The sequence below is a fragment of the Carettochelys insculpta genome, chromosome 1, assembly GCF_033958435.1.
Source record: "Carettochelys insculpta isolate YL-2023 chromosome 1, ASM3395843v1, whole genome shotgun sequence".
In the NCBI taxonomy this organism is placed as follows: Eukaryota; Metazoa; Chordata; order Testudines; family Carettochelyidae; genus Carettochelys; species Carettochelys insculpta.
This window is the reverse complement of record NC_134137.1, coordinates 363,071,426-363,095,916: the sequence shown is the minus strand read 5'-3', so window position 1 is coordinate 363,095,916 and position 24,491 is coordinate 363,071,426. Positions and strand designations below refer to the sequence as shown.

The following is a 24,491-nucleotide window of genomic DNA, read 5'->3' as shown; positions in this document are numbered from 1 at the left end:
AAGAGTAGATTGCTCTTTTGACCTGCTTTTTTGTGTGTGGAGCTGCTCTTTCTAAAGATCTTCTGGAAGAGATCTTCCGGAAGATCATCTTTCAAAAGATCATCGCGGCCTGTGAGAGGGACTGTGTGACAGCAGGTTGTGTTGCACTGTAGGGGTAGGTCTACGCAGCAAAGATATTTCAGAATAACTCTTCTAGCATCTACACAACACAACCATTATTGTGAAGTAGTAGTTGGCTTAGTTTGAAATTGGCAAACATTGTACGAGGAATAGCACCTACTTCAAAATAGCTATTTAGAAATATGTGCGTTAAGACGAGGTTTTGGCAATACTGCATTCCGCTTTTGGAAGTGGAATGCAAATGGGCGAGATCAGAAATGCAAATGAGGCACAGATTTATATATCTCTTGCCTCATTTTCATACTCTCATGTGATCTCACTTCCAGAAGAACCTTTTCCAGAAGCACAAACAGCAGTGTGGATGGGGTTCCTTTGAAAACAACCCCATTTTTGAAAGAACACTTCTTCCTCTTTTGTTTCAAGAAGGGTTCTTCTGACAATGGTGTTTGTTTTTGAAGGAATCTCATCTACACGCCTGTTTTTCCTTCTGCAAAAGGCTCTCCTGGAAGGAAGATCGGGAGAGATAGGATGCAAATGAGACATGAGATATATAAATCCATGCCTTATTTGCATTTCCAATATCACTCATTTGCATTCTGCTTCCACCAGTGAAATGCACTGTAAGCACAGCCAGGGAACAGAGCCTATTTCAAAATAAGCCATAGTGTGTCCAATGGCTCTATTCTGAAATAGGCTGTACGTGTATAGACACTGTATTTTGAAATAGCTAAGTGCTGTTTTGAAATGAATTTTTGTGTGTAGCAGTGTTATTTTGAAATAAGCTATTTCAGAATAACTCTTCCAAAACAACACATTTCAAAATAAGGCTGCTGTGTAGACATACCCTATGTGTGAATGCAGTCAATATTGTGAATCCCAAATGCAACAAGTTGCAATGAATAATGTTACAAGAGGCTGGCTATTAGCCCCAGAACAACTGGTGTCCTTTCATAAAGCTGTTTCACTAAACCACGTATATCACATGGTCTCCAGTAATCTCTTCCACACGGATGTTCATGGAAGTTATGGATAGGCCAAGCAGAGTTTACAAACCATGGTGAGGTCACATATGGTGACAGGACTGCTGGGAATAGACTTCAACAAAACTTGGGATATAAGGCCTTGGGGTACAAAACAAGCTGCACTGGGGTACAAAACCATACTGGGGTGGACCAAAACTATTATCCATAGATAATTAAAATGGAGATTCTTATAGTAAAATTCCACTCTACTTGACTTTATCCTGCAGCTGCATTGTACATAGAATATCCATTAAATTGAATGGATATTACACATACTGGTGCAAATTCGCCACTGTTGTAACTTCATACATTTCAATATGCCATATTAGAAGGGCATATGTGAAATTGACCCCTAGAGACCAGGCGAAGAGCCCACATAACAACTTATTTGGGCTCTGTACTGATTCTCTGCATTTGGGTCATCTTAGCATATTGAAAGGACAGAGCACAGGGAATACATTTTCAACAAAAACCTACCACTCAGTTGTGAGTTTTGCTCCTTCTGAACTGAATCAAACTATAATCCAAGCTGATATATATATATATATATGGTGGTGGTAGAGGGGGAAAGAATCCCAACACTTCCATGCTATATGGAAACTTTTAAGTTAAAATGGTGTTGAAGTTAATTGTCATAGTAAATGTTAGAGTAGAGGCAAGGGGCTCAGCTGTAGTTTTACTTACTGCCCTGGAAGAATTTCCAAACAAGAGAATAAAGCATCTTGTAATTGGAAATTATTTTTCCTTTAAACCAATAATTAGAAAGTACAAGACAAAGAGCCTATTCTATTTTAGAAAAGAGCTAATGGTTACTGCATATTCATCATGGTACATTTAAATTATAGCTTTAATAAAATACATCTTTAATTCAAAGATGAAAGAAGTCAGTAGTAGGCTAGTGTAATCCACTCTTTTTCTTGTTTCCCCCCTCTGGATGCTGGCTGTTTCCTGCTGTTCAGATTCCACAGACCATCTCATTCTGTATTGTTTTTACCTTTCCCATACACATAAGCAAGAGACCCAGTAGACCATAAATATATTTGCATCCATACAACTGTTGGGGTGTTGATCAACTTAGCTAGTTCATGCAGGGTTTTTTTTGTATTTTGTTGTTTTTTTTTTTTTTTTATTTTTCAGTTGCATTCAGGAAAGGTAGCACAGCTGATGACAGGTGGTTTTTGCTTTACTTTCCTTTTAAATGGCAGCATGAAACATGACACTTTCCTACCCTGAGGAAAGGAAAAAGCAAAACCTTTCTGAGGAACTCTTTTCAGGACTTGTTGAGCAATAACAAGGTCCAAGGTGAGTTTCGATCCTTGCAACTCTGTCTTGGGACTGGTGGGGGGAAGGTTTGCTAGGAAAGTCAGAAATGGATTTTTTTTAAACCTGGTGGAAATTGTTTGCAGTTCCCACCCTTGTAAACATCCACATAATGCCATGAAAAAGTTCATGTATATTGCATTTTTTTCCAGTTATCTGTCTATACAAGTTTTTACTTGGATGAGGTTCTGAAGGGTAATGCAGCTCAGACACTTCGTGGTGCCCTCTCAAATTCGTGGGTCCTCCTGTTCCTACCTTTCTTATTTTCTTGTAGGTGCTTCCACTTATTCGTATTCACCTGGGCATTGGTGGATTTTTGCCGACGCTGTTTGCGGTCCCTTTTCCAAACCTGTTCGCAGAACTCATCCATTGTATTGAGGTTGGGGTGGTTGATTAATTGCATAAAGTCTCTATACCAGACTTTCTGACTAGGGGTCATACTGTTGGAAATCTCTCTGGCCTTAGAGCCATCACCATCATCATCTTTATGAAGCAGCTCATCCAGGTGTTCAGTATCAATTACTTCCAGAGTCACTTTGAGGAGAGTTTGCATGAAGCCATGTTCCACAGCATGACAAAAGTAAATGCCAGAGTCTTTCTGCTGAAGGGTCCGTAGCAGAAGCCCCTGCTCTGTCCTTATGAAATGATCGTCCACTTTTATCTGTGTTGTAGAAAAAGATACATTTCAACAGTTGTCTCCTGCAAAGGTTCAGACCTTCTCCCTAACCGTCCATAATTCTTAGGCATGTTACAGGCAAACTTGACATATAAAAGTATATTAAGGGGAAAGAGCACCCGGTCCTTCTGTATTTGTGAAAGATTCCAAATACACATGGGAAACTGTGGATCTGGTGCTGAGGATGCCTGGGAAAATGAAAGTTTATAGTACAGTCCTGTGTGCTATTACAATGTGTGCAATGGCACCTCTGTTAGTGGGCTTTGTGAACAGGCTATTTGAGATGCCAACTGCTCAGAATCAGAAGACCCACCATGGAGAACATTAGCTACTGTGCACCAGCTGTGCCATGGTTCCTGTTCTATGTCATTCTTTCAGGTTGGGAGTGGGAATCTGACCCTGTTAATCCTACTGTGGTGCTCCCCATTACAAGAGGCTTAAGCATAGGGTGGCATGGTGATAGAAGAGAGGAGGATATGAGGAAAGCATTCAATATGGAACCTAAAATTACAAAGCTACCCCTTTTTCCAGATAATAAGGAATGTGTTGTATAGGTTTGGTCCCAGTATAGACCATCTCTCTCCAGTCTAAAAACTGACTGTTTATTCCTACCCTTTGTTTCCTATTTTTTAACAATTGCTCAGTCCATGAGAGGACCTTTCCTTTTATCCCATGACAGCCTATGAGTGTGCACATGCAGTTACTAGAGAAAGTGCATCACGCCCATTGTATCATCTAATGGGTTCTAAATAATGAAACACTTAAGCAGCGAAGCAAACAAACCAAATCAAATAATATAAAAATTCTAATGTGAACAGATATTTTATTAACATAAAGTTCTTGGCTTCCCTGATTGACTCAGGCACTAAGTTACCTCATTCTCCAAAAACATGCAATGGAAGACATGCTTTTTGTCTTCCAGCTTCAAGAAGAGCTGTTTAACTAGCACACTAAAGATTTTTCCTCTTTAAAATGGTGTGATGATGTGACTTTGCTCACTAAGAGAATGTCTGTATTTCTACTAATCACGTTGAGCATCCTGTACTACTACATATATGAAACAATGTAATGTAATTAACTGCAGAAGGAGGAGAAACTCTAAAAAATGCAGCGTTTTGTAGGAAGGGTTAGTCAGCTCTTTGCCTCTGTGGATATTTTCTTGGGTGTGAAAAATGATGTATTGTGAAAAAGCAAACTGCTAAAAAGTTATCTCCATAGTGGCAACTTCTTGAAATTCTTGAACAGTGCATTTTGTGAAGGCCCACACTAATAATTAATCTTTATTTATAAAATATCATATCATACCCAGAATGCTTTGAAATTACTGTTAAGAAGTTTGGATTCAATGACCTGATTTGTCCACAGGTCTCTGTTATGCTATATTATAGGTCAGGTGAACAGAAGGCCAGCAAGTGTTGAGAAGATGGGGATGGGTAATGTTTGAACCTGGCATCGTAGTGAAATGTTAGAGTGGTCAAGTGAGCATAGAAGAGGTATGGACGTAATTAAAAGCAGCTGGGAAGAAAATTGGAATTTTGGAAAAAAAAATAAGGAAGCTGCTTGGGATAGATAATTTCAGGAGACAGCTTTAGAATTAGAACTAAACTGCAGCTGAAGAATTTACAAAGCTCTGCCCATGCTGGTAAACAATCTTTAACAACAGCGATAATGTAGCAATTATACTATATTTGCACTGTTTCTATATATTTATGGACCTGCTTTCCCATTGCTTTCAAAACAGTTTAGCACACTAAGGCTGTGGCTACACTAGCCCCCTAGAGGGGGCATGGTAATGAGATACTTCAGCAGACGCTAACGAGGTACAGCACCTCATTAGCATAATGGTGGCCATGCATACTTCAAAAGTGCTGCTTTTGAAATGCACACCACCTGTGTAGTCGGGGGGCCTTTTGAAATTACCTCCTAATTTCAAAAGCCCCTTCTTCCCAAAACCAAACCTTTACATATTAGGTAACAAAGGATATGCAATAGCATGGTTGTGTGCCAAAGCATATGCAATAGCATGGATATTGGGTAAGATCTAAGTTACTGAACTGGCTATGTGGCTGGTATCTGTGTGATGGCCCTTTTTTTTCTTTTTCTTTCTTTTTTTTTTTAAAAAAAAAAACATTCATGATACATTGCAGTAGCTGTGTGATAAGACAAGGGCTGGAATGCCTAAGGAGACTGCATTTTTGACTTTTTGTTAACCAGAGTATGAGACAGAAGTGACTTTTATCGCTGGTTTGGTGTATCTCATGGTAGAATAACCAACAGTTTGGGAATGAATGTCCTTTATTTCTCAGTAATTTGTCCTGAGAATCAATGCCCACCTGTGACTCACATATTTAAATTTATGCTACTCTACCTCCTCTTTTCGGTCCTCATTTTGCCTCTGGAATTGCCAGTAAACTAGAGCACGCTGAGATTTTGGACTGCACTCCAAGAAAGTGCTGCTGTTCTCTACACCATAGATAATCTTTTCTTCTAGGCTCTGCCCGCTTGGGTTATCTAGAAGGCAAGGGGAAAAAAAAAGGAATAAGCACTAGTGCAAAATAAAACAATAAGCAAAGATTCCTAATTGTCATATTTATTTGCTCTCTTGGTAAATAGTTGCTGCTCCATACTGGAAAGATATTGCAGACTAGTATATTGGCATAGACTACAACAATTAATCTGAATCTCCACAGTTGAGCATCTTTAAAAGATATTTATCCTCATGTCTGCAATGAGAAACCTGTTGTGTGTTTATTACAAGCTATAACAATGAATTGTAGCATAATCTATTGTATGTAAGGATGCCAACATTTTGCACTCACTTTGCATGCAGATAAATGACTGTGCAAGTTCCCCAGACGGTGAAGAATCATATGTGAATTATGACAGAATTAGAACTATGTGCAAAACTTAAAACAAATAGCACTCATGCTCAGAAAATAAGGTCCCCTTACAAGGTGTCTTAAGCAGACATCCTTAGCAGGAGGCACCCAAAATCAATAGTCACTTTGGAAAATCTTGTCCAAAATACCTATCTACACCAGTATCACTGTTCATTTTTTCAGTCAAACCAAATGTAAAAATCTCAACTTCTGATGTTAAGAAATTTCACTATGAATATTTTGCACAACCCTTATTGCTAGTCAGCAAGAAATAAACATCTAGGTCGTGATAAGCTCTTTTTATGGCAAAACTTATGCCATGAGAACATTTGGGATGTAGTTTTAGAATGTCTGTAATGATGCCTCCTGGGCTGTATGATCACAATTCGTTGGAGCAAAGTAATAAAACATAGAGACTCTTTTAAAAGTAGTAATAATGTGCTTAGATTATATAGCATTGCAGTTTGTTGCAGCTGTTAATGGCCAAGAATGATGTTTTTGAGGAAACAATCTTCAGTTAATCATTTCCTCTTGTGGTATAATTTATGGAAATGTAATGAGGCTCATAAAACAGATTATGAGACGGGGGAAAAAAGAGAAAGGTTAAATAAATTACTTCCCTTTGTAACAGCAATGCTGGAAATGTCACATTGCTGCAGAACTTATATAGCATTTGATTCTCCTCCAATACCACGGTGTCAGCAAGGCATCTCATACGAGCAGTCCACCTTAGTTACAGATTTAAGTGGCAAAAGGACTATAATAATGGAGACTATGTGGAGAGAAAGGAATTGGTAAGTTATTTAAATACTGTTGGTCTCAGGGGGCTTCCCATCATTTTTGCCATTTTGCCATATTGCCCTTTTGATCTTGAAAGAATTTGATTTTTTTAAAGAATGGAAAAATGTCGTATTAAAAACCTCTGCAGAGCAATCCTGTCGAAAGGTTGTTTGATTTCACAATGTCTGTATCGTATGGGCTGTTTATTTTAGCAAACACAGTCTGTTTGCTGAACTGCTGAGCCAAAGAAAAGAAAGAAAACCTGGGTAGTGTCATATGTTAACACAATAATCACATGTTTTTCCTTAATTGACACTGAGCCCTCAAAGTCCAGGTGGGGTAGGAGAGGAACGCGTGCCTACAGACACCCAGAAAGTGCATTGCTTTGCCTTGCTGGATTGTGAGCCTTCAGATCAAGCCAGTGGGATGCTATGCAAATAAAACCAGTTGAGTGGAGCAACTGTTTTGACTTATCAGCAAATGGCAGTTTTACAGAGACTCTTAGATGACCTTTGGACTGCAGTGGTGGCTATCATAAGGGAAGACGTGATGCAAGAAAGCAAGGAAAGGGAAGGAGCAGAAGGATCAAAGGTAGCAAAGGCAGCCCAAAACACTGTTACAGAGGAGGGGGTAGAACCTGGAAGAAGCAGGGAAATGACAGAAACGGCAAGTAAACGGAAGAACTGGAAGTCTATTAAGTGACTGTGTACAAGCCAAAATGATTAAATGAAAGCTAGCAGAGGAAAACTTAGGTTGAATATTAGGAAAAAAGATAAGGGTGAGATCTTTTCTAGACTGGTAAACCTTCCATGATGGAAGCCCAATCACTGAGGCCAAAAACCAAGAAAATTATCTGAAGACAGTAATATTGCATTGGCTGTTGATGATCCAATAGGCCTTTGATATCTAATGTACATGATTTAGGGCTGCTGAAGGCAGAAAGGGTTGTAGGAGTCAGGTAGTATTGGGAGAGATTGAATACAAGAAGGTGATAAAATGACAGAGTAGCAAAGAGAGTAGGAAGCAGACCTAGAAGTGATGGAATGTTTGGAAGAAAAAATGGACTTAAATTGCAGCAAGGGAGGTCTCATATTTGATAAAAACAAAGAAAAAAACAAAACACACACTTGTAACTGTCAGGGTAGTTAAGCACTGGAATAAACTGCTTTACAAATGTGGATCTGCAGGCATTAAATGTCACACAGTTTAATTTTTGAGTGCAGTGATAAGAGTTAGACCTGCCTCTGGAATCTCCACTCCAATGTATCAGACAAAGTGTGTCTTTGCCCACAAAAGCTTATGCTCCAAAAAGTCTATTAGGCACCACAGACTTCTAGTTATTTTTGTGGATACAGATTAACACAGAAACCCCTCTGAGACTTCTCCCTACCTAGACAGTCTGCAGTCTGTTGTGGGGCTGCTGGAGGAAGGAACAAGATGGATGTGGGGACAGCCACCACAGCCTGCCTTCCCCAGACAGTCTTCATGCCACAGAAAGCAGCTAGAGGGGGGACAACAACTAGAGCTTTTCCCCCATGACAGCTTGCACATTGTGGGGGGTAGGTAACTGGATGATGTGCAGCTCCCTGCAGCCTGTCCTTGCCCAGACAGCCTGCAGGTCATGGAAAGGCTGCTGGAGGACAGGGCCATCTCCGGAGCTTGGATCCCCACCCAGACAACCTGAAGGCCACAAGGGTGCAGTTGGAGTGGGGCAGCCCCCTGGAGCTCCTCCCAACAGCTTGCAGGCTGCAGGGGAGAGGGAACCTGCTGTATACTGAGAGCAGGTCCCAGAACTTCCCCCAGTGCAGCCTCCAGGGAGTTACTGGAGACTGGGGGCAGCCAGAGCCTCACACCCACTTAAACATCCTACAGCCCATGAGGTGAGGGGGGTCTGCAGGATGGGGTGGAAACCTCCAGAATCTGGTCTTCCTCTCATAGCCCATAGGCCACAGAGGGCACTGGAGTTCGGGGCAGTCTTCAGAGCCTGACCAGCCCCTGGAGCACCCCACCAAACAGGCTTTGGGATGGAGGTGGCTGCTTGAGATTGGGAGTATTCCCCAGTTTGCTGCTTCCCTACAGCAGTGCAGGGCTGGGTGGATGGGCAGCTGGAGGCCAGGGTCAGCTCACAGAGCACTGTTCTGCCCCAAATAGGCTGCAGGAATGGGATGGCACCACCCCAAGCAAAGATCCCCTGGAGAAGCTGCAGGCCACGGTAGGGGGTGGGCAGCAGCAGGCTGGGGCTGCCCCACAAAGCCCCAGCCCCCACCCACCAAGCATGCAGTCCTAGATCCCCAACTCCCAGGAGGAGATGCTGGCTTAATATCAGCCTCACCTTCACTGCCATGGGTGGTCCTGCCAACCCTTGCAATTCCCAGCCATCTTTCTTAAGAACCCTGAATTAACTTCTGCACCTCCTCACTTGCCCTGACTTCTGCACCCCCACACCCTGCCTTTAGCCCCTCCACCTTGAGCCACTGCCATCATTCTTCCCTAAGCCATCCACCCTCCACCCCTCCTCACCCCTGAGCCAGCACTCCAGGGTTCATTTTTCTTCTTTGAAAAAGTACTATCCATGAAAAAAGCCTGTACATTTTTCATTATTTTCAAAAAGCTACTTTAGTTATAGAGCCAAGTAAATGGTATTCTATTATTATTATTTAACAGTGTAATTCAGACTGCGATTAATCATTTTTTTTCAATCTCGAGATTATTCATGATCAGTATTTTTTTCACATGACAGTCCTAAAAGTAAGCACTGTTATTCAGATGTAATACAGCAATGTGAGCATGGATTAGTTGATTATGATAAGAAATTGAAGAAATATTGGATCTCAGGTATGTCCACCCAAACTTTTTATATCTCTAAAGACTATTAATTGGTTTAACTAGCACCAGCAACACTTATGTCACCGAACCACCAGTGGTCAATTTCCTCCAGCAGAGGGAAGTGTCGTCAAAGTATGCTTTTCAATGCAGAGCAAAAAGGTAAGTCCTCATTCTCTGAATGAGGATGTTGTGAAGTTACTAAAAGAAAGATCTGGTGAATACTCTCTATGAAAATACATTCAGCTGGACAGAGGATCCTCAAACAAAATATGGGTGAGTGGTGGTCCCAGTCTGTTCCCAGGGATGAACTAGATAATAAAAAGGGTATTTTCCACTACAAGCATATGTCAGCATGTTACATCCTCATATATAACTGTATGCCATTCCGTCACCTGTGTATATTGCAATCTGTAACTGACAATACTGATGGTGATGACCAATATGATTATTTCCCATATGACACGTAAAGCTTCTTTCTTATGTTACAATGTCAGGTCCATCAGAAACTTCAGAAAATTTTGAATGTGTTATTAGACTGCAGATAAGAGAGTACTGAATCCTGGATCTGATTATTACGGCAATCAGAAGTACGTTAACAATTAAAGGCAAGATATCTTTTCATAAATAGGCAATATAGTTTCACTCTGTATCATAATTTCGCTTCCCATGGTAATCATACAGCTTGAATATTGCACGCCTGCTGGTTGTTCTTAAACAAAATATTTATAACTTACCATGATGCTGCAAGTCAGAGCAGTGAGTGAGTGGATCTCCATTTCGGATATCTTGTCGTCTAGTACGCCTAAAACACACACATTAAGAAATGTTATTCATTTTCTCAGAGATAAAAAGAAAGTATTTGTATGACATAAGCCAAAAAAGAAGGACATTGTTATTTATACTTATGTGGGCATGAAACATTGTCTAGAACATAGCAGGGTAAGCAAACTCATACTTTACTTCATTCTACAGCACAATAGATAAACTTCTTTATGCTCCCGAATTAAGACTTCAGTCATTGATGAATGCATGCAAATGTACAGCAAGCCCTCCTAAAACTACTGATTGTGGGTAACTTCATTGGTCTGTTGAAATATAGATCAGTCAGAGTTGAGCATATACAAAGTGCAGCATATTTAATATTTATTCAAAATGCAAGGAATTTAAAATGGCACCATATTGTCTACAAACTCAGTTTACATAAAATCATCCAGTTATGTCATTAGATTCTTTTATATTACAGAAAGAGGTTAAGTTGGCAAAATACAACGTCAGCGTAAGGGCATAGGATATTTAGAGATAGATAGAATAATGTTTAACTCATCTTTCTTCTGGTTTGACCAAAACGTGGGTTCCAAATTCATATGCAAGTGTTTGCAAGTGTTTTTCACCATTAGTATGGGCTGAATTACAATTCTGAATTGTAGCATCCTTGAAAAAATGATGTATTCAAGTCCAGATCTAAATTTTGTAGCTTGAGTCCCTCTCTAGTTCTGATCACAATCCCTTTTAATACAACTTTATATTCTCCCTCCAATTTGCTCGCCTTTTGTTTTCTTTGATAAAAGTGTTATTCTGTTTGAAAAATGTTGTGTTTAAAGAAAAAACTTGACAGTTCTCTTTGGTTTGCATTTGCTGTGCTTGCTTTGTCTATTTCTTTTCTTACTTAAACAGCTGAGATACAAAACCCAATTCAGCCCAAAGAAAGGCGTTTCGTTTAGAAAAGAAGAAAATAACAGGACAAACAAAGATTTGTTTCGAGAATAAGCACTTTATGTAGGGAATAGGAAAAAAAACAGAAGGATTGCAAAGTCAGGAGAGAGCAAAGAGGATTAAGTGGTTGAACAATACTGAGACATCAGATTAGGGCATCCAGTGACACACGTGAAAAAGTGAAGTATCCTTGTAAAAGCCCCACTTGATTTCACTCTTTACTCACAATGGTTCATATGAAACAAATGTGGTGGTTTCTGCAACACACAGACCAGCTCTTACTCATCCTGTCCTTAGAATGTATATCAGTTAGAACACACACATTAACAATCCCAGAACTGAAGGCAGGGGTTTCTCCATTAGGAGTTATCAGAGGTGGAATTTGATTTGGATCTGGATGAGCACTTTTTGACTTTCTTTCAGTGAAAAAAATGAAGTAAAAAAGTGTAAAAAGAGAACAATTTTCACAGAATTCACATTTCTGAAAATAAAACAAACAAACAAACAAAAAAGCTAAACAGCTAAATGATTTAGGCAGAGAGGAGCCCAGGTCTCCTTTACTTTTGAAAATGGAATGTATGCATTATGGAACATTTAACCCAGCATTTATTTCTCTCTCTTCATCCACAGATTTCATGGTGAATCTTCTCTTTATCTCCTTCACTAGCTTAATACAATTTTCACAAAGCCCAGAATGAATAGTTTTTTTCATATTCTGCATGGCTGAACTAACTTGGCTGAAGGGAGAAATGGACTGAAAAGTGTTTGTCCCAACTCCGAAGAATTTTCTGATTTCAGAAATGGAAATTTTGTGTAAAAATCACTCTCTTCTCATCATAAAAAGGAACAAAAGTTTTCAACAAATCAGCATTTCTGAAAATGCAGAGTAGGCAGTTTTCAGTACATTATCTGGGCTGTAAATCCCCACTGAAATGCACTGTGTACTGATGGTCAGTGGGACTTAGACACACCTGACAATGTTACCCACTATTACTATTATTATTATATTTCCCAGTGTAATGACCAAATGGCTGTGGCCACACTGCCTCCTCCTTTCAGAGGAGGTATGGTAATCAGCCACATCCACAGATGCTAATGAGGCATTTGGTTTTGGGAAGAAGGAGCTTTCAAAATCAGGCGTTCATTTCCAAAGGCCGCTACTACACGGGCAGCTTGTGTTTCAAAACCGGAAATTTTGAAGCACACGTGGCAGCCATTTTGCTAATAAGGTGCTGCATATTCATAACAGTGCCTTATTAGCATCTGCTGAAGTGGCTCATTAAAATGTCCCCTCCGAAAGGAGGGGTTGGTATGACCACAGCCAATAAAATTCATGACAAGATTTTAACAGAAGGCAGTGATGTTTCCCTACATCTTTCCATTCATGTTCAGACTAAATTTTGTAATGTGCATCAAGGTGTATGTGGATACACATCACCAGTAGAAACACATGCTGCAGGTTCTTTCCATTCATGCATGGAACACATATTTATGTGCACTCAGGCATGTGTGACTGTGCTCCACCAATAGAAAAAAATCCAGCTGTGGGTGCTCTGTTAATCAGCTGGGAAGCATTGTAATCTCTCCTGGGCAGCTTCCCAAGTGCTCAGCTTATAGGGAACACTAGAGGGCACCCTTCTGGGCTCAGGGGCACATTCTAAAGATATTTTGCATCTCTCGCACACACACATTGCAGCGCTGGGTGTTTTCCCTGTACTTTATTTTCTTCCCCTATGGAAAGCTAATTGCAATATGCGTGACTCACAACTACACCCAAGCCCAAATGAGCTGCAAAGGCAATTTTTGACACTCCCTTCATAAATTCCACTAGCCAACTTATTCATGGAATTCTATTTATTGTAGACATTAGGCCTCATAAGAGTCTCATTAATATCAAGGGATTTTGGATCCAGCATTTAGTTAGGATATCAAGCAAATGTCACACATTTCAGCAGTAAGCCAGCATGGAGATCTAGGAAACATGAGCTCTAAAGCATCTGCACAAGGCTTAGTCAAATGGTCATAAGACAGACTTGCATAAGATAGACTCGCAGAACTGTCACTTTGGCTCCTTAAAAGTACATTGACTGGGGAATATATAAAAGACACACAAACAAGGAAAACAGCTACAAGCAAACCATGCTGGAAGACACAACTTTGTCTAAACTTGTGGAGTTTGAAATTATAGGACTGCCTCAGTGGGAGGCCACGGCATTTGAGTTCTTCCCACTAATGCAACTTTGGTGACAGGGGTATTTAGCGTCTCTTCTTTACCTCCACCTGGAGAGTTATTTTGCTTCAAGTTATCTTCATATTCTGGTGCAAAAGCAAGAGTGTGCATTCCACAGGCTGGTCCTTTGTAAGTGCTTGCATAGGATATATTGAGGTACAAAGGCTGACGATCCTCACCAGCTGAAGCATCTGTTACAGAAACCCTCTTTACTGTCCTTCACATTATCCCTTCTCCAACAACCAACCAACTACCTCCTGCAATTAAAGACATTTTGGGGAATGGCTTTCCTAGCTGAAGTAACTGTAAACCTCAACTTCAAGATGATGTCTGCCTCTTTTGTATGCAAGTGCTAGGGCCTTTTTACATCTCTTTTGGTTTAAGTCACCTACAGAACATTTCCTTTCACATGATCGCCATCTGAGCATTTTTAAAGTAATTTGTCCAATATACTGATATTTAGAAGGTGATAATATGCTGACCATGGGCCAAATTCTGATCCCTTTTGCAACCATGTTTATCAGTTAAGTTATTTCAGATTTGCCACTGACATCAGATAACAGGCCCTTGCTCAAATTCAATTCTTAATAGTGATAGACTTAAAGTTTAGCTGGAGGCTAAAAATATATGTTCTGAAAACTTGAAAATGAACAGCTACTGCACAGTACTTAGAAGTAATACAGATATTTTTTAATTACAGGGCCTGTTGCTTCTTCATGATGTACCTCATCTAATTGCTGATATCTGGGCTGATTATAAAATGCTGTCAGATCAGAACAGCTACAGCATCTTTGTATAAGTTGCAGAGCAATGGAGAATCAGATGCTCTCTGTCCATTTTCATTGACTCCCAAATGCTTTATCATTGAGTTAGTGTCACAAAACAATTTGAAAGTGTAGGGCTATATTACAATTGATAAATAACTATATTCTTATGTATGTAATGAATGCAGGACAAAGTTATCTCCGTTTTAGAGAGAAGGATTTTTTTTCTTTTAATTGTAGACATTTCTTTTGACTGCAGGTTTCCAATTCAAAAATGACACTTTTCTGAATGTTGTATTTTTATCATGGACTTTCCAAGAGATCCAAAGAAGTGGTAACATTCACTTACCAAGGCTTGATATTACTTGTAACTTTCATCAAATATGTTGTGTTTGAAATAGAAAGGGATCCAGATAATCTTCCCATGAAAAATTTCCAAAGCCCACAGGTCACATTTGAGATCTTCTAGTAGCATATAATACAGACATCTGCAACTGTCCCTACCTCTTAGCAGTGGGGAAGTAACGCGAACATGAAGAGCCATCCCAAGCACAGTAAGGGTCTCTAGCAAGGCAGCACTCAGCACATGCTTTTCCATACACATTGCAGCGGTGCAATGGAAGCTGTGAAACTCCAGCAGCTGAGCCAATGTAGAGTTGTTGCTGTGAAATAGGTGTAAGTTTGCAAAGAGTCAGGCTTCACTGGAAAGACATGCAAAATACATCACATAATATATACAATAGGTGCTGATTCTGATCTCATCTACATTGGTGTTGCATCAGTGCACCGCTACTGATTTCAATTATATTACTTCTGATTTACAATCACGTGAACAAGAGGCAAATTAGGCCCAATATTTTCAAAAAGATCCAAGTAAGAAAATGATATCCTATTTTTGGGGTTGATTTTTATATGAAACCTCCAGTGAGGCCAATGGAATAGCCACAGGCGACCTGAGGTAGGCTATGGCTCTGCATCCTCACTTTCAATACCATTAACATGGTAATTATGGGTCATACTAATGGTCCATCTAGTTGAGTAATGTGTCTTCTGACAGCAGCCAGTACATATGTCCTTCCCTGTACACTTTCTCTGTGCCATTCTTGATTTTATGAACCTCTGTTATATCCCCACTTACTTGTCTCTTTCTAAGATCCGCAGCCCCAGTCCTTTATATCTTTTCACATATGGAAGCAATTCCCTACCGCTAATCATTTTTGTTGCCTTTCTCTGTACCTTCTCCAATTCTTATCTCTCTCTTTTTTTGGAAATGGGCACCAGGAACTGCATGCAGTATTTGACATTTGGGTGTACCATGGATTTAAATGGCAGCATTATGATAGTTTCTATCTTATTATCTATTCCTTTCATAATGGCTCCTAACATTGTTAGTTTTTTTTTTTGACTGCTGCTGCACATTAAGCAGATGTTTTCAGTGAAATATGAACAATGACTCTAAGATCTCTTTCTTGAGTGGTAACAGCTAAATTAGACCACATTATTTTTTATGTATGGTTGGGATTATGTTTTCAAATGTGCACTACTTTGCACTTATCAACTTTGACTTTCATTTGCTATTTTGTTGCCCAGTCAGACAGTTTTGTGAGCTTTAAGCGTTTAGATTTAGATTTAGCTCTCTTTAATTTAGTATCATCTGCAAACTTTCCTACCTTATTTTGAATTTGTTGAAGAGCACGGGTTTCAATAGAGATGCCTCAAGGACCTGGTATTTACCACTTTCCATTGAGAACCATGACCATTTTCTCCTGTAGTTTCTTTCCTATTCTCTAACCAGTTACTGATTTGTGAAATGACCTTCCCTCTTATCTAATGATTGCTTATTTTGCTGAAGAACTTTTGGTGAGGGGCCTTATCAAAGGCTTTCTGGAAGTCCAAGTATATTCCATCCAGTGAATCATGTTTGTCCACATGCTTGTTGACACCTTCAAGGAATTCTAATTGACTGACTATGCATGTTTTCCCTTTACAAAAGCTAAATTGACTCTTCTCTAACAGAGTAGTAATCTACATGACTGATAATTTTGTTTTTTACCAATTCATTTTCCTGGAACTGAAGTTAAACTTACTGGATTCTTACTGCCAAGATTAGCTCTCCATTTTTTTTTTTTAAATGGGCTTTCTATTAGCTATCTTCCAGATATCTAGAGCAGAGGCTATTTTAAGCAGTGTGGCAGATAATGCAGTAATTCTGCAATTTCGTATCTGGGTGAATGTCATGTGGTTCTGGTGATTTATTACTGTTCGGTTTATCAATTTGTTCCAAAATCAGGTCTACTGACATCTCAATCTGGGATAGTTCCTCAGAGTTGTCACCTAAAAAGAATCTCAGGTGTTGGAATTGCCTACATATCTTCTGCAATGAAGACTCATGAAAACTATAATTTAGCTTCTCTGCAACAGCCCTGTCTTCTTTGAATTCTCATTTAGAACCTTGATTGTCCTGTGCCCACATTGAATATTTGATATGGTTGCTGCTTCAGAAGTACTTAAAATTATTGCTGTAGCTTTTGTATCTTTTACTATTAACTCTTCCATTTTTTTGGCCTGCTTAATTGTACTTTGACATTTAACTTGACAGAGTTTATGCGCCTTTCTATTTTCCTCAGCAGCATTCTCTTCCAGTTTAAGATTATGCGTTTTTGCCAGTCACGAGTCTCCTGGAAGCTGCACTCTTAGTGTGCCAGTACTCTAGGGGACACACACACACACACACACACTTCCATAGGTCAGGCTAATGGCCTCCAGCACACCATGGCTGGACCATCAGCATCGGTGTTCCCTGTCTGTCTCCATGGCTACCCAGTAGGTGTCTTGTACTGTGCCCCTTTGGGGTGCAATGCTCTGTGAGAATTTACAGAGATACAAGCAACTTTTTCCCAAACACGATAGACATTTATTAGTCACCTGGCTGAAAGAATCCGAAAGTCCTCAGGATAACACAGTAAGGCAGAAGTCCACCCATAGTCTTCTCTGGTCATACCAGTGCCCTGATAGACCAGCCAAGCTATAAAGGACTCCATCTCGCTCCCTACATTTGCCTGCTCTAGGCTGCTGAGCATCTCTAAAACAATACCTTTCTTTCAGTCACCTGACCCCTTGTTTCCTAGCTCCATCCCCAGGGTTCTAGGTGTTAGGTGATCATTGATCAGTTATTGGGGAGGCTCTTTTTCTTGCAGGACATTCTGTTGATTTGGGCAGGTGTCAGCAGTTCTTTAATATTCCTATCCTTTTCCCCTGGACAGCAAGGTCACACAGAAGTACACAGCATCCTATTTTTGATTCTGTTTCAGGAACAGCATTAACACATATTTACTCACTGGCTAGCAATGCCACATATGGAGGGAAACTGAGGCACATATAGGATTTTTACTAATATTACACACATTCACCTATGAAAGTGAAGCAGAGCCAACAGCCTGGCTGGGCCTGTGGACAAAGTGCAGGCAGTGTTCCAGGCCTCCAGAAGGGGCAGAAGTTCATGTGGAAGGGACAGGGCTGGGCCTAGGCAGCCCTCAGAACTGCTCTAAGGGTGCCACGCCTTCTGTATATAACCTCAGTGCTGCAGGAATTATGTGACACAGTGCTCTGGGAGTGATTTAAAGAAGCAATGGTGCCATTTGGGAGCTCTGGGCCCTTTGTCATTGCTGGGCCTGCACAAATATGTTCACCCATGTTAGAATGTAAACTTCTAACATTTATATACAAGCACATAGAACATTTGTCAATATTGAACTGAGTGCCTTTTTGTGGTGTAACTGAACAGAACTCTTTCATTCAATCATTTCTCCTCAGGTCCTACTTGTGCTCTACAATCAACTTCTATTCTCTTCACTTTACTAAGATATATTGCATGCCCTTTAAGAAATTCTTCCTTAAAGAATGTATTTTTTCCAAATGATATGCTCCTTTGTACCCACTGGATTTCGCAGATCCCTTAATTTAAAAACAATCCTATTCATGTGGGATATTCCTGCACCTGTGCAGAGCCTGAGTAACCTCAGTAGCTGGAAAATAGCTGTTTTCTTTTTTTTTAAATTTACTTTAAAAAACACATGAAATGTAATTTTTGTCAAATATTCTCACAGAAAAGTTAAATTTTTAGGTGGAATATCTCGTCACATGCCAACTTCAGCTAATGGTGTTGATAAATGAGAGATTAATGCATGGAGCCAATGACTGCCATTTAGGCTACAGCTATACTACATCAATCTGTTGACAGAAGTCACTCTCAGAAGAGATCTACCAGCAACAATTCTGTCACCAGATTGCATCTACACATAAAAGCAGATCAAAAGAGCAGTCCACTCTGTTGATAAAGAGCAGCTAGACTGCTCGGCCCTCTCTCGACAGAATGGCTGACTGAAAGCTCTGCAAACAGGGCTGCCAAGTGAACTAGAAGCCCTGTCTGTTGACAAAAGGGCCCTGGAGCGTCTACACTGCACTTTGTTGACAGAACTGTGTTGACAGAAGTGTTATTCCTTAACACGGGGAGGGATAACACTGTTGGGGAAAGTGCTCTGTTTTGTCAAGACTAAACGCCATTTGTGTGTAGATGCTCCCTGATTTTTGTCAAAAACACTCTGCACTGTAGACTTGACCTTAGTGATTAATCAGAAGCATAATGTATTACCATGTAGTACTGTATACAACTGGGGTAATAGTATTTGTAAGCAATATGTCATGTACCTGATCAAATATAGTATGTAACAATGAATTAAAGGATCTATATTGAAAAAATCAATGTTCAAACTGTTAAAAAGTTCACGTACCCACCAACATACTCAATTTTGACTAGTTAAAAATGATGTCTAATAAATCTCCCTTGTTTGAGAGGCTCTGAACGGAAGAAAAATAGAAACAGTGATAGGAAACCTAAAATAAATGACTAAGACCCAGAGAGTTGCTTAAAGATTCTACTCCCCAAGGGACAGTTCCGAATGTTCAATCAGTTAAATATAATATGTGGTTTAGGAATCCTGTAATTAAGAGATTACCCAAATCACTCTACTTGCTTCTCTTAAAAGCAGAACATTTAGGATCCAGCTGTTGACCATTATGCTATACACGAATAAAAAAAAAAAAAAAAAAGAACAATCCAGGTAACATGAAATTCAAAAAAATGGAAACAGAGTCATCTGCATGAAATGCCTGACACTGCAGTCTCACAAGACACTGTGTTTAATACAAAATCTGATTATTAATCAAACTGATGAGATGTTTTAAAACTGCTAAAACTGCAGTACAGAGAAGACCTATGGATTGGGCTGGGGAGGCGGGAGGCAAAACACATGGCAGTGGTCAACGTTTGACACTGCTTACCACACTGATGTTTGAGGTACAACTGTGTTCCCTATAGGTTGGAATAAGAGATGAAAAAGGTACTGACAACAAGCCAGCACAAGCCCATGAAGGTGGGGAATAGGTTTTGTGAGGTTTCTCAACACAGGGCTGAATGTTATCCAGTATGAAGAGAGGCAGTAAGAGCAGAAAATGTGAGAACTGACTAAGACACAGTGCTTCACATATGTATGCAAACAGACTGTAAGTTTGTTTGTAAGATTTAAGAGATTGAATGGAAGTGTGGGTGGTGTGAACAGAGAAATTCTCTGCTCCAGACAGACTTTGTCTGAATCAACCACTGATCTCCTTCCCTTATCCTGCCATGGCTCTTAGGGGCACAGTAAGGGTACAAAATCCTGTTTAATTAATCCTGGCTGGTCTAAAATGACTCCTTCTGTCATGGATGGGGACTGCTCTGACCATGCTAGAGTGCCCATGCCTGCGGCATGCATGGGGCCGCCATGGATGGGGGGGCTGCTGCCACCATGCTGGAGCACCCATCAGCGGCAGTGGGCCATGCAGGGCTGAAGCAAACTCATACCCATGGCAGGTGGGGGTTTGCTCCAGCCCCAGTGGTTAGCTGTTACTCATAAGCTTAATCCATTTAGGGTGAGGTTCATCAATTAACTGGTTAAATGTTAACATACCTAGGGCATAGAGGTTCATAAAACTCATGCATCTGAGCTCAAGAGGAAAAAGGAGTGAGGACTTGCTCCACAACATGAGACTTGCAACACCTCTGTTCTGTGACAGCTGTTCTTTGGGTATTTGTAGCAGGAAGCAGGGAACAGAATAGGACAAGGAACTTTCTGTGTCCTTTTCCTCCCCCCAGATTCAAGGGACAATGAGGAGAAAGTTACCAGTTTGAATCTGGGTAAATTTGCAACTCCTCAAAAGCATAATGGCAGCTGCATGCAATCTGAAAGTGACACTTTTGGAACGTACACTGCCTGTGTAGACAGGGGCCTTTTGAAAAAAAACCCTGACTTCAAAAGTCCGATCTTCCTATTTGATTTTAGGAAGATGGGGCTTTCGAAATCAGAGGGGTCCTAACAAAAGGCCCCTGTCTATATGGGCATTGTGCATTCCAGAAGTGGCACTTTCGAGTCGTATGCGGCTGTCATTATGCTAATGAGGCACTACATATTCATGGCAGTGCCTCATTAGCATCTTCCAAACTGCCTCATTAACATGCCTTTTCCAAAAGGAGAAGGCTAGTGTAGACATAGATCTAGTGGGAAATGCCAATTAAATCAGTAACACAACCAGAGAAGTAGCAATGAAAAAGCCTTGATGCATGCCGTTGCTGCAACTGTGGCAGCGACTAGAGTCCCGGGTGCTTTAAAATTGCTGCTGGAGCCATAAGTGGCAAGATCCAGGCTGCAGTGAATGCCACCTGGAGTAAGCATGGTGGTCTCCAGGTGGCACTAAGGCTGTCTAGGGGAAGATAACCCCATCACTACCCCTTACCCCTGAGGTCCCTCCTTCCCATCTTGGCCTGGTGAGTCTGTCAGCCCCATTGGGTAAGCAGAAAGCTCTGCAGACAAGTCTGTCTGAATCAATTCAACACACTCCTAGCTTATGAAAGAGTGATTCTACTGAAACCACTGAATGAAACCTATTGATTTTATTGCTTACATTTACATGTTTGTGTTGTGCAGTACATGGAATTACTACGTTATGATGTTTGCATGAACCTGCCCTAACTACACACAATGAACAATGCGTTTGAGATATAACAACAAAAGCACCTTTTAATCATTAATATAATGTTGAAGCATGTTGCCAAGTACTTCTTTGATACAACCTGTCTCTGCCAAACGCTTGTCATGCAGTATCATGATTCTCTCATTTTTAATCCAAGGTTGGTTCAAGAGCTTTATTTTGCCTGAATAACAGACTGTGGTTTTTCTAGCTTTAGATAATTTTAATGTTGTAAATTTGTTTTCCAAAGACTTGAGGAAAATTGTAATCCCTCCTAAGTAAATAAAGATGCTTTGAAGAAGTTATACTAAAACACACAACTCTTTATACAATACAGTCAGCTGTCTTAAAAGAATCTACTTGTAAAAATAATCCAAAGCAGACCATTTTGGTATGATGTGAACATATACACTACTTGACAGGTTTGTTTGTAAATAGTACATTCTTTTTAAGCCACTGTTTTTGTTGGTTTGTGTGAGATGTCAAGGAAGGGGCCCCAAACAAAATGTTTTGTGTCATAGACTCACACATTTTCAGGCAGGTTTCCAATATACAATGGATTCCTAGCTGTCCACTTTCAGCATGTGAAATGGAGAGTTGAGCTTTTTTCATTGGAGGGTACAATTTAGTCCTTTAAAGCGCACCCTCACCAGAATCATGCACCATTTAAAATTTATTTCAAAAGGACACAGGTCTTATTCTGATTCTTCACTGAGAGATGCTGTGATGCCATTATCAGTGGACCTATGGAGCCATCTCTCTCTAACTTATTATCAGATATTGCTAACAGCTGCAGTAAGAATGCTTATCATCGTAATTCAGTCACTCTTTATATTTTCAGAATCAAGCCCATCAACAGCAAAACTGGGAAAAACACAGAAGAGGACCTTAACAACAAGTGCACCTCTCCACTTTTATATATTTAAAGTATAAGCTATTAGATAAAACATATAGGTGATGACAGTGCTTGTCACTCACTTCACAGAGAACAGCACTGGGCCAATCAGTGTAAAGGGTCAAATTCAGACACGCGACACCACTGCTTGCAATAGCTTCTCAGTCACTGGAGCATTTGGTTTTGGTTTTGGTTTTTTTCTCCTTACAAGCAGGTTAGAGCTTATTTTCCACTTTGACAGTAAAGCAGAGAACTAGTTCAAGCTTAATTTACACTTTGGCAGTAAAACACAAAACTAACTTTTTTCCCACTCCACTGCCTGACACATTTTCCTTGAGTAACTAGTGATGTTTATTTTAAAGGATGGGATGGTGCTGGTATAATTAATATTCCTCTGTTATGTGCCAAGTCACTGTCTCTGAAATATACAAGCCAATAAATATTTTAAAAAGTGATTTAGATCTTATGCATACAGTACCTGCTTTGTGGAAATCTTCATTGCAGAAATAACAGTGGGTTCCTAGGGTGGATAAAACAATACAAAGAGTTAAAATGTAAAATATATTTTTTAATAAACATGAAAGCCAGCATGGAAGGGCCATCTATCAGCTAAAAAATTTCTTGGGTCTTTTGATGGAATTTCTTGCTGACTATTACAATAAAATATTTTCAGTGTTGGAGGTGAATACAAATGAAAGTGCATTTGCGTCTGTGCACATCTAAATTTATCATCACAATTTATCAACCATTTCTGATACATTGTTATTCCAGAAGTAATGGTTGTATTGTTTGTTTCACTTTTTGAAATTCAGTTCTGCTCCTATTGCTAAATTGAAATATATAGGAATGTAGCCATATAGCATGCGTAAAGAAAAGCTTAAGAATAGATATTAATATGATAAAAGTACAAGTGATGGAACACAGACACTTTCACAATATCTAGATGAAAACCCCAGACCTGCAAACACTTATGTGAGAACAGCTAGTCATTATAACTAGCTTCCACACAGGAGTAGTAGTATTGATTGCATTGGTAGTTGCTCATGTCTATGGAAAGTGAAGCTCAAAGATGAGGGACATTTTTATACAGTGGAATACAGGTTGAACCTTTCTCATCTAGTACCAGTCAGTTCCTGAGGGTGCCAGACAAGAGAATTTGCTGGACTACAGGAGGTCAATATTTTCTATCACATTAACAACACTTTCACTGCTTACTGGGCTCTTAGAAGGCATTTGGGGTATATTACAGCTAAACAGTGGGAGAGAACACTGAAAGCCAGGAGAGGTAGCTGTAAACAAACTTTATGGACCCACAGAAAACTTGGCTACATCTATGATAAGCGGTCATCCGGACACCCACCGCATCTGCAAGAGATGCAGCAAGGACTGTCACTCTTGTGTGGGTCTTCATGGTCACAGTAGACGCTGTAAATGAAGTCCTCAATTGAAACTATAAAGGGCGCGATCCATAGTCTATGCAGACTGAAGGATGCCTACTACTACTGGATAACTAAAATCATGCCAGGAAGAAGGTACAACAAAGGAGGATGACTCATTTGAAAGGAGAAAGTAGGCCAATCAGATTCTTATCTAAGGTGTTTGTGTACAAATGCCAAAAGCCAGGGAAACAAGCAGGAGGAATTAGAGGCCCTGGCACAGTCAAAGAAGTATGAGGTGATTGAAATAACAGAGACTTCGTGGGATGACTCACATAACTGGAGCACTGTCATGGAAGGGTATAAACTGTTCAGGATGGACAAATAGGGTGTGTCTACACTAGCTGACTACTTTGAAGTAGCCAGCCCAACATCGAAATAGCACCCGTCACGTCTACACGCCCTGGGTGTTATTTCAATGTTGAAATCGACGTTAGGCAGCGAGACATCGAAGTCGCTATTCCCATCGGAGGATGGGAATAGCACCCTACTTCGACGTTCAACGTCGAAGTAGGGTGTGTGTAGACAATCCGTGTCCCACTACTTTGAAATTGCAGGGTCCTCCATGGCAGCCATCAGCTGAGGGGCTGAGAGACACTCTCTCTAGCCCCTGCGGGGGCTCTGTGTTCGCCGCGTGCAGCAGCCTTAAAGGCACCACCGACCAGGATTTCCTGTGGCGGGAAGCTAAGAGCGTGCAGTCAGCAGCACAGGCATGTGCTAGCCCTGCACACTTCTCACAGGCCCCAATCCCTGCTGCCTTTACCC

General features: G+C 40.3%; 1 protein-coding gene across 1 annotated transcript in view; it reads right to left on the bottom strand.

The window, feature by feature from the left end:
• Positions 1 to 712: 712 nt before the first annotated feature.
• The window catches only part of SEMA3A (semaphorin 3A), a 221,023-nt gene continuing 197,244 nt past the window's right edge, over positions 713 to 24,491 (bottom strand). Inside the window, exons 13-17 of the mRNA XM_074984169.1 lie at positions 22,769 to 22,810; positions 14,835 to 14,992; positions 10,358 to 10,425; positions 5,507 to 5,649; positions 713 to 3,123 (exon numbers count right to left, since the gene is read on the bottom strand). Coding sequence (XP_074840270.1) covers positions 2,668 to 3,123; positions 5,507 to 5,649; positions 10,358 to 10,425; positions 14,835 to 14,992; positions 22,769 to 22,810 — 867 coding nt within the window. The 3' untranslated portion in view covers positions 713 to 2,667. The remainder of the gene's footprint in view (positions 3,124 to 5,506; positions 5,650 to 10,357; positions 10,426 to 14,834; positions 14,993 to 22,768; positions 22,811 to 24,491) is intronic.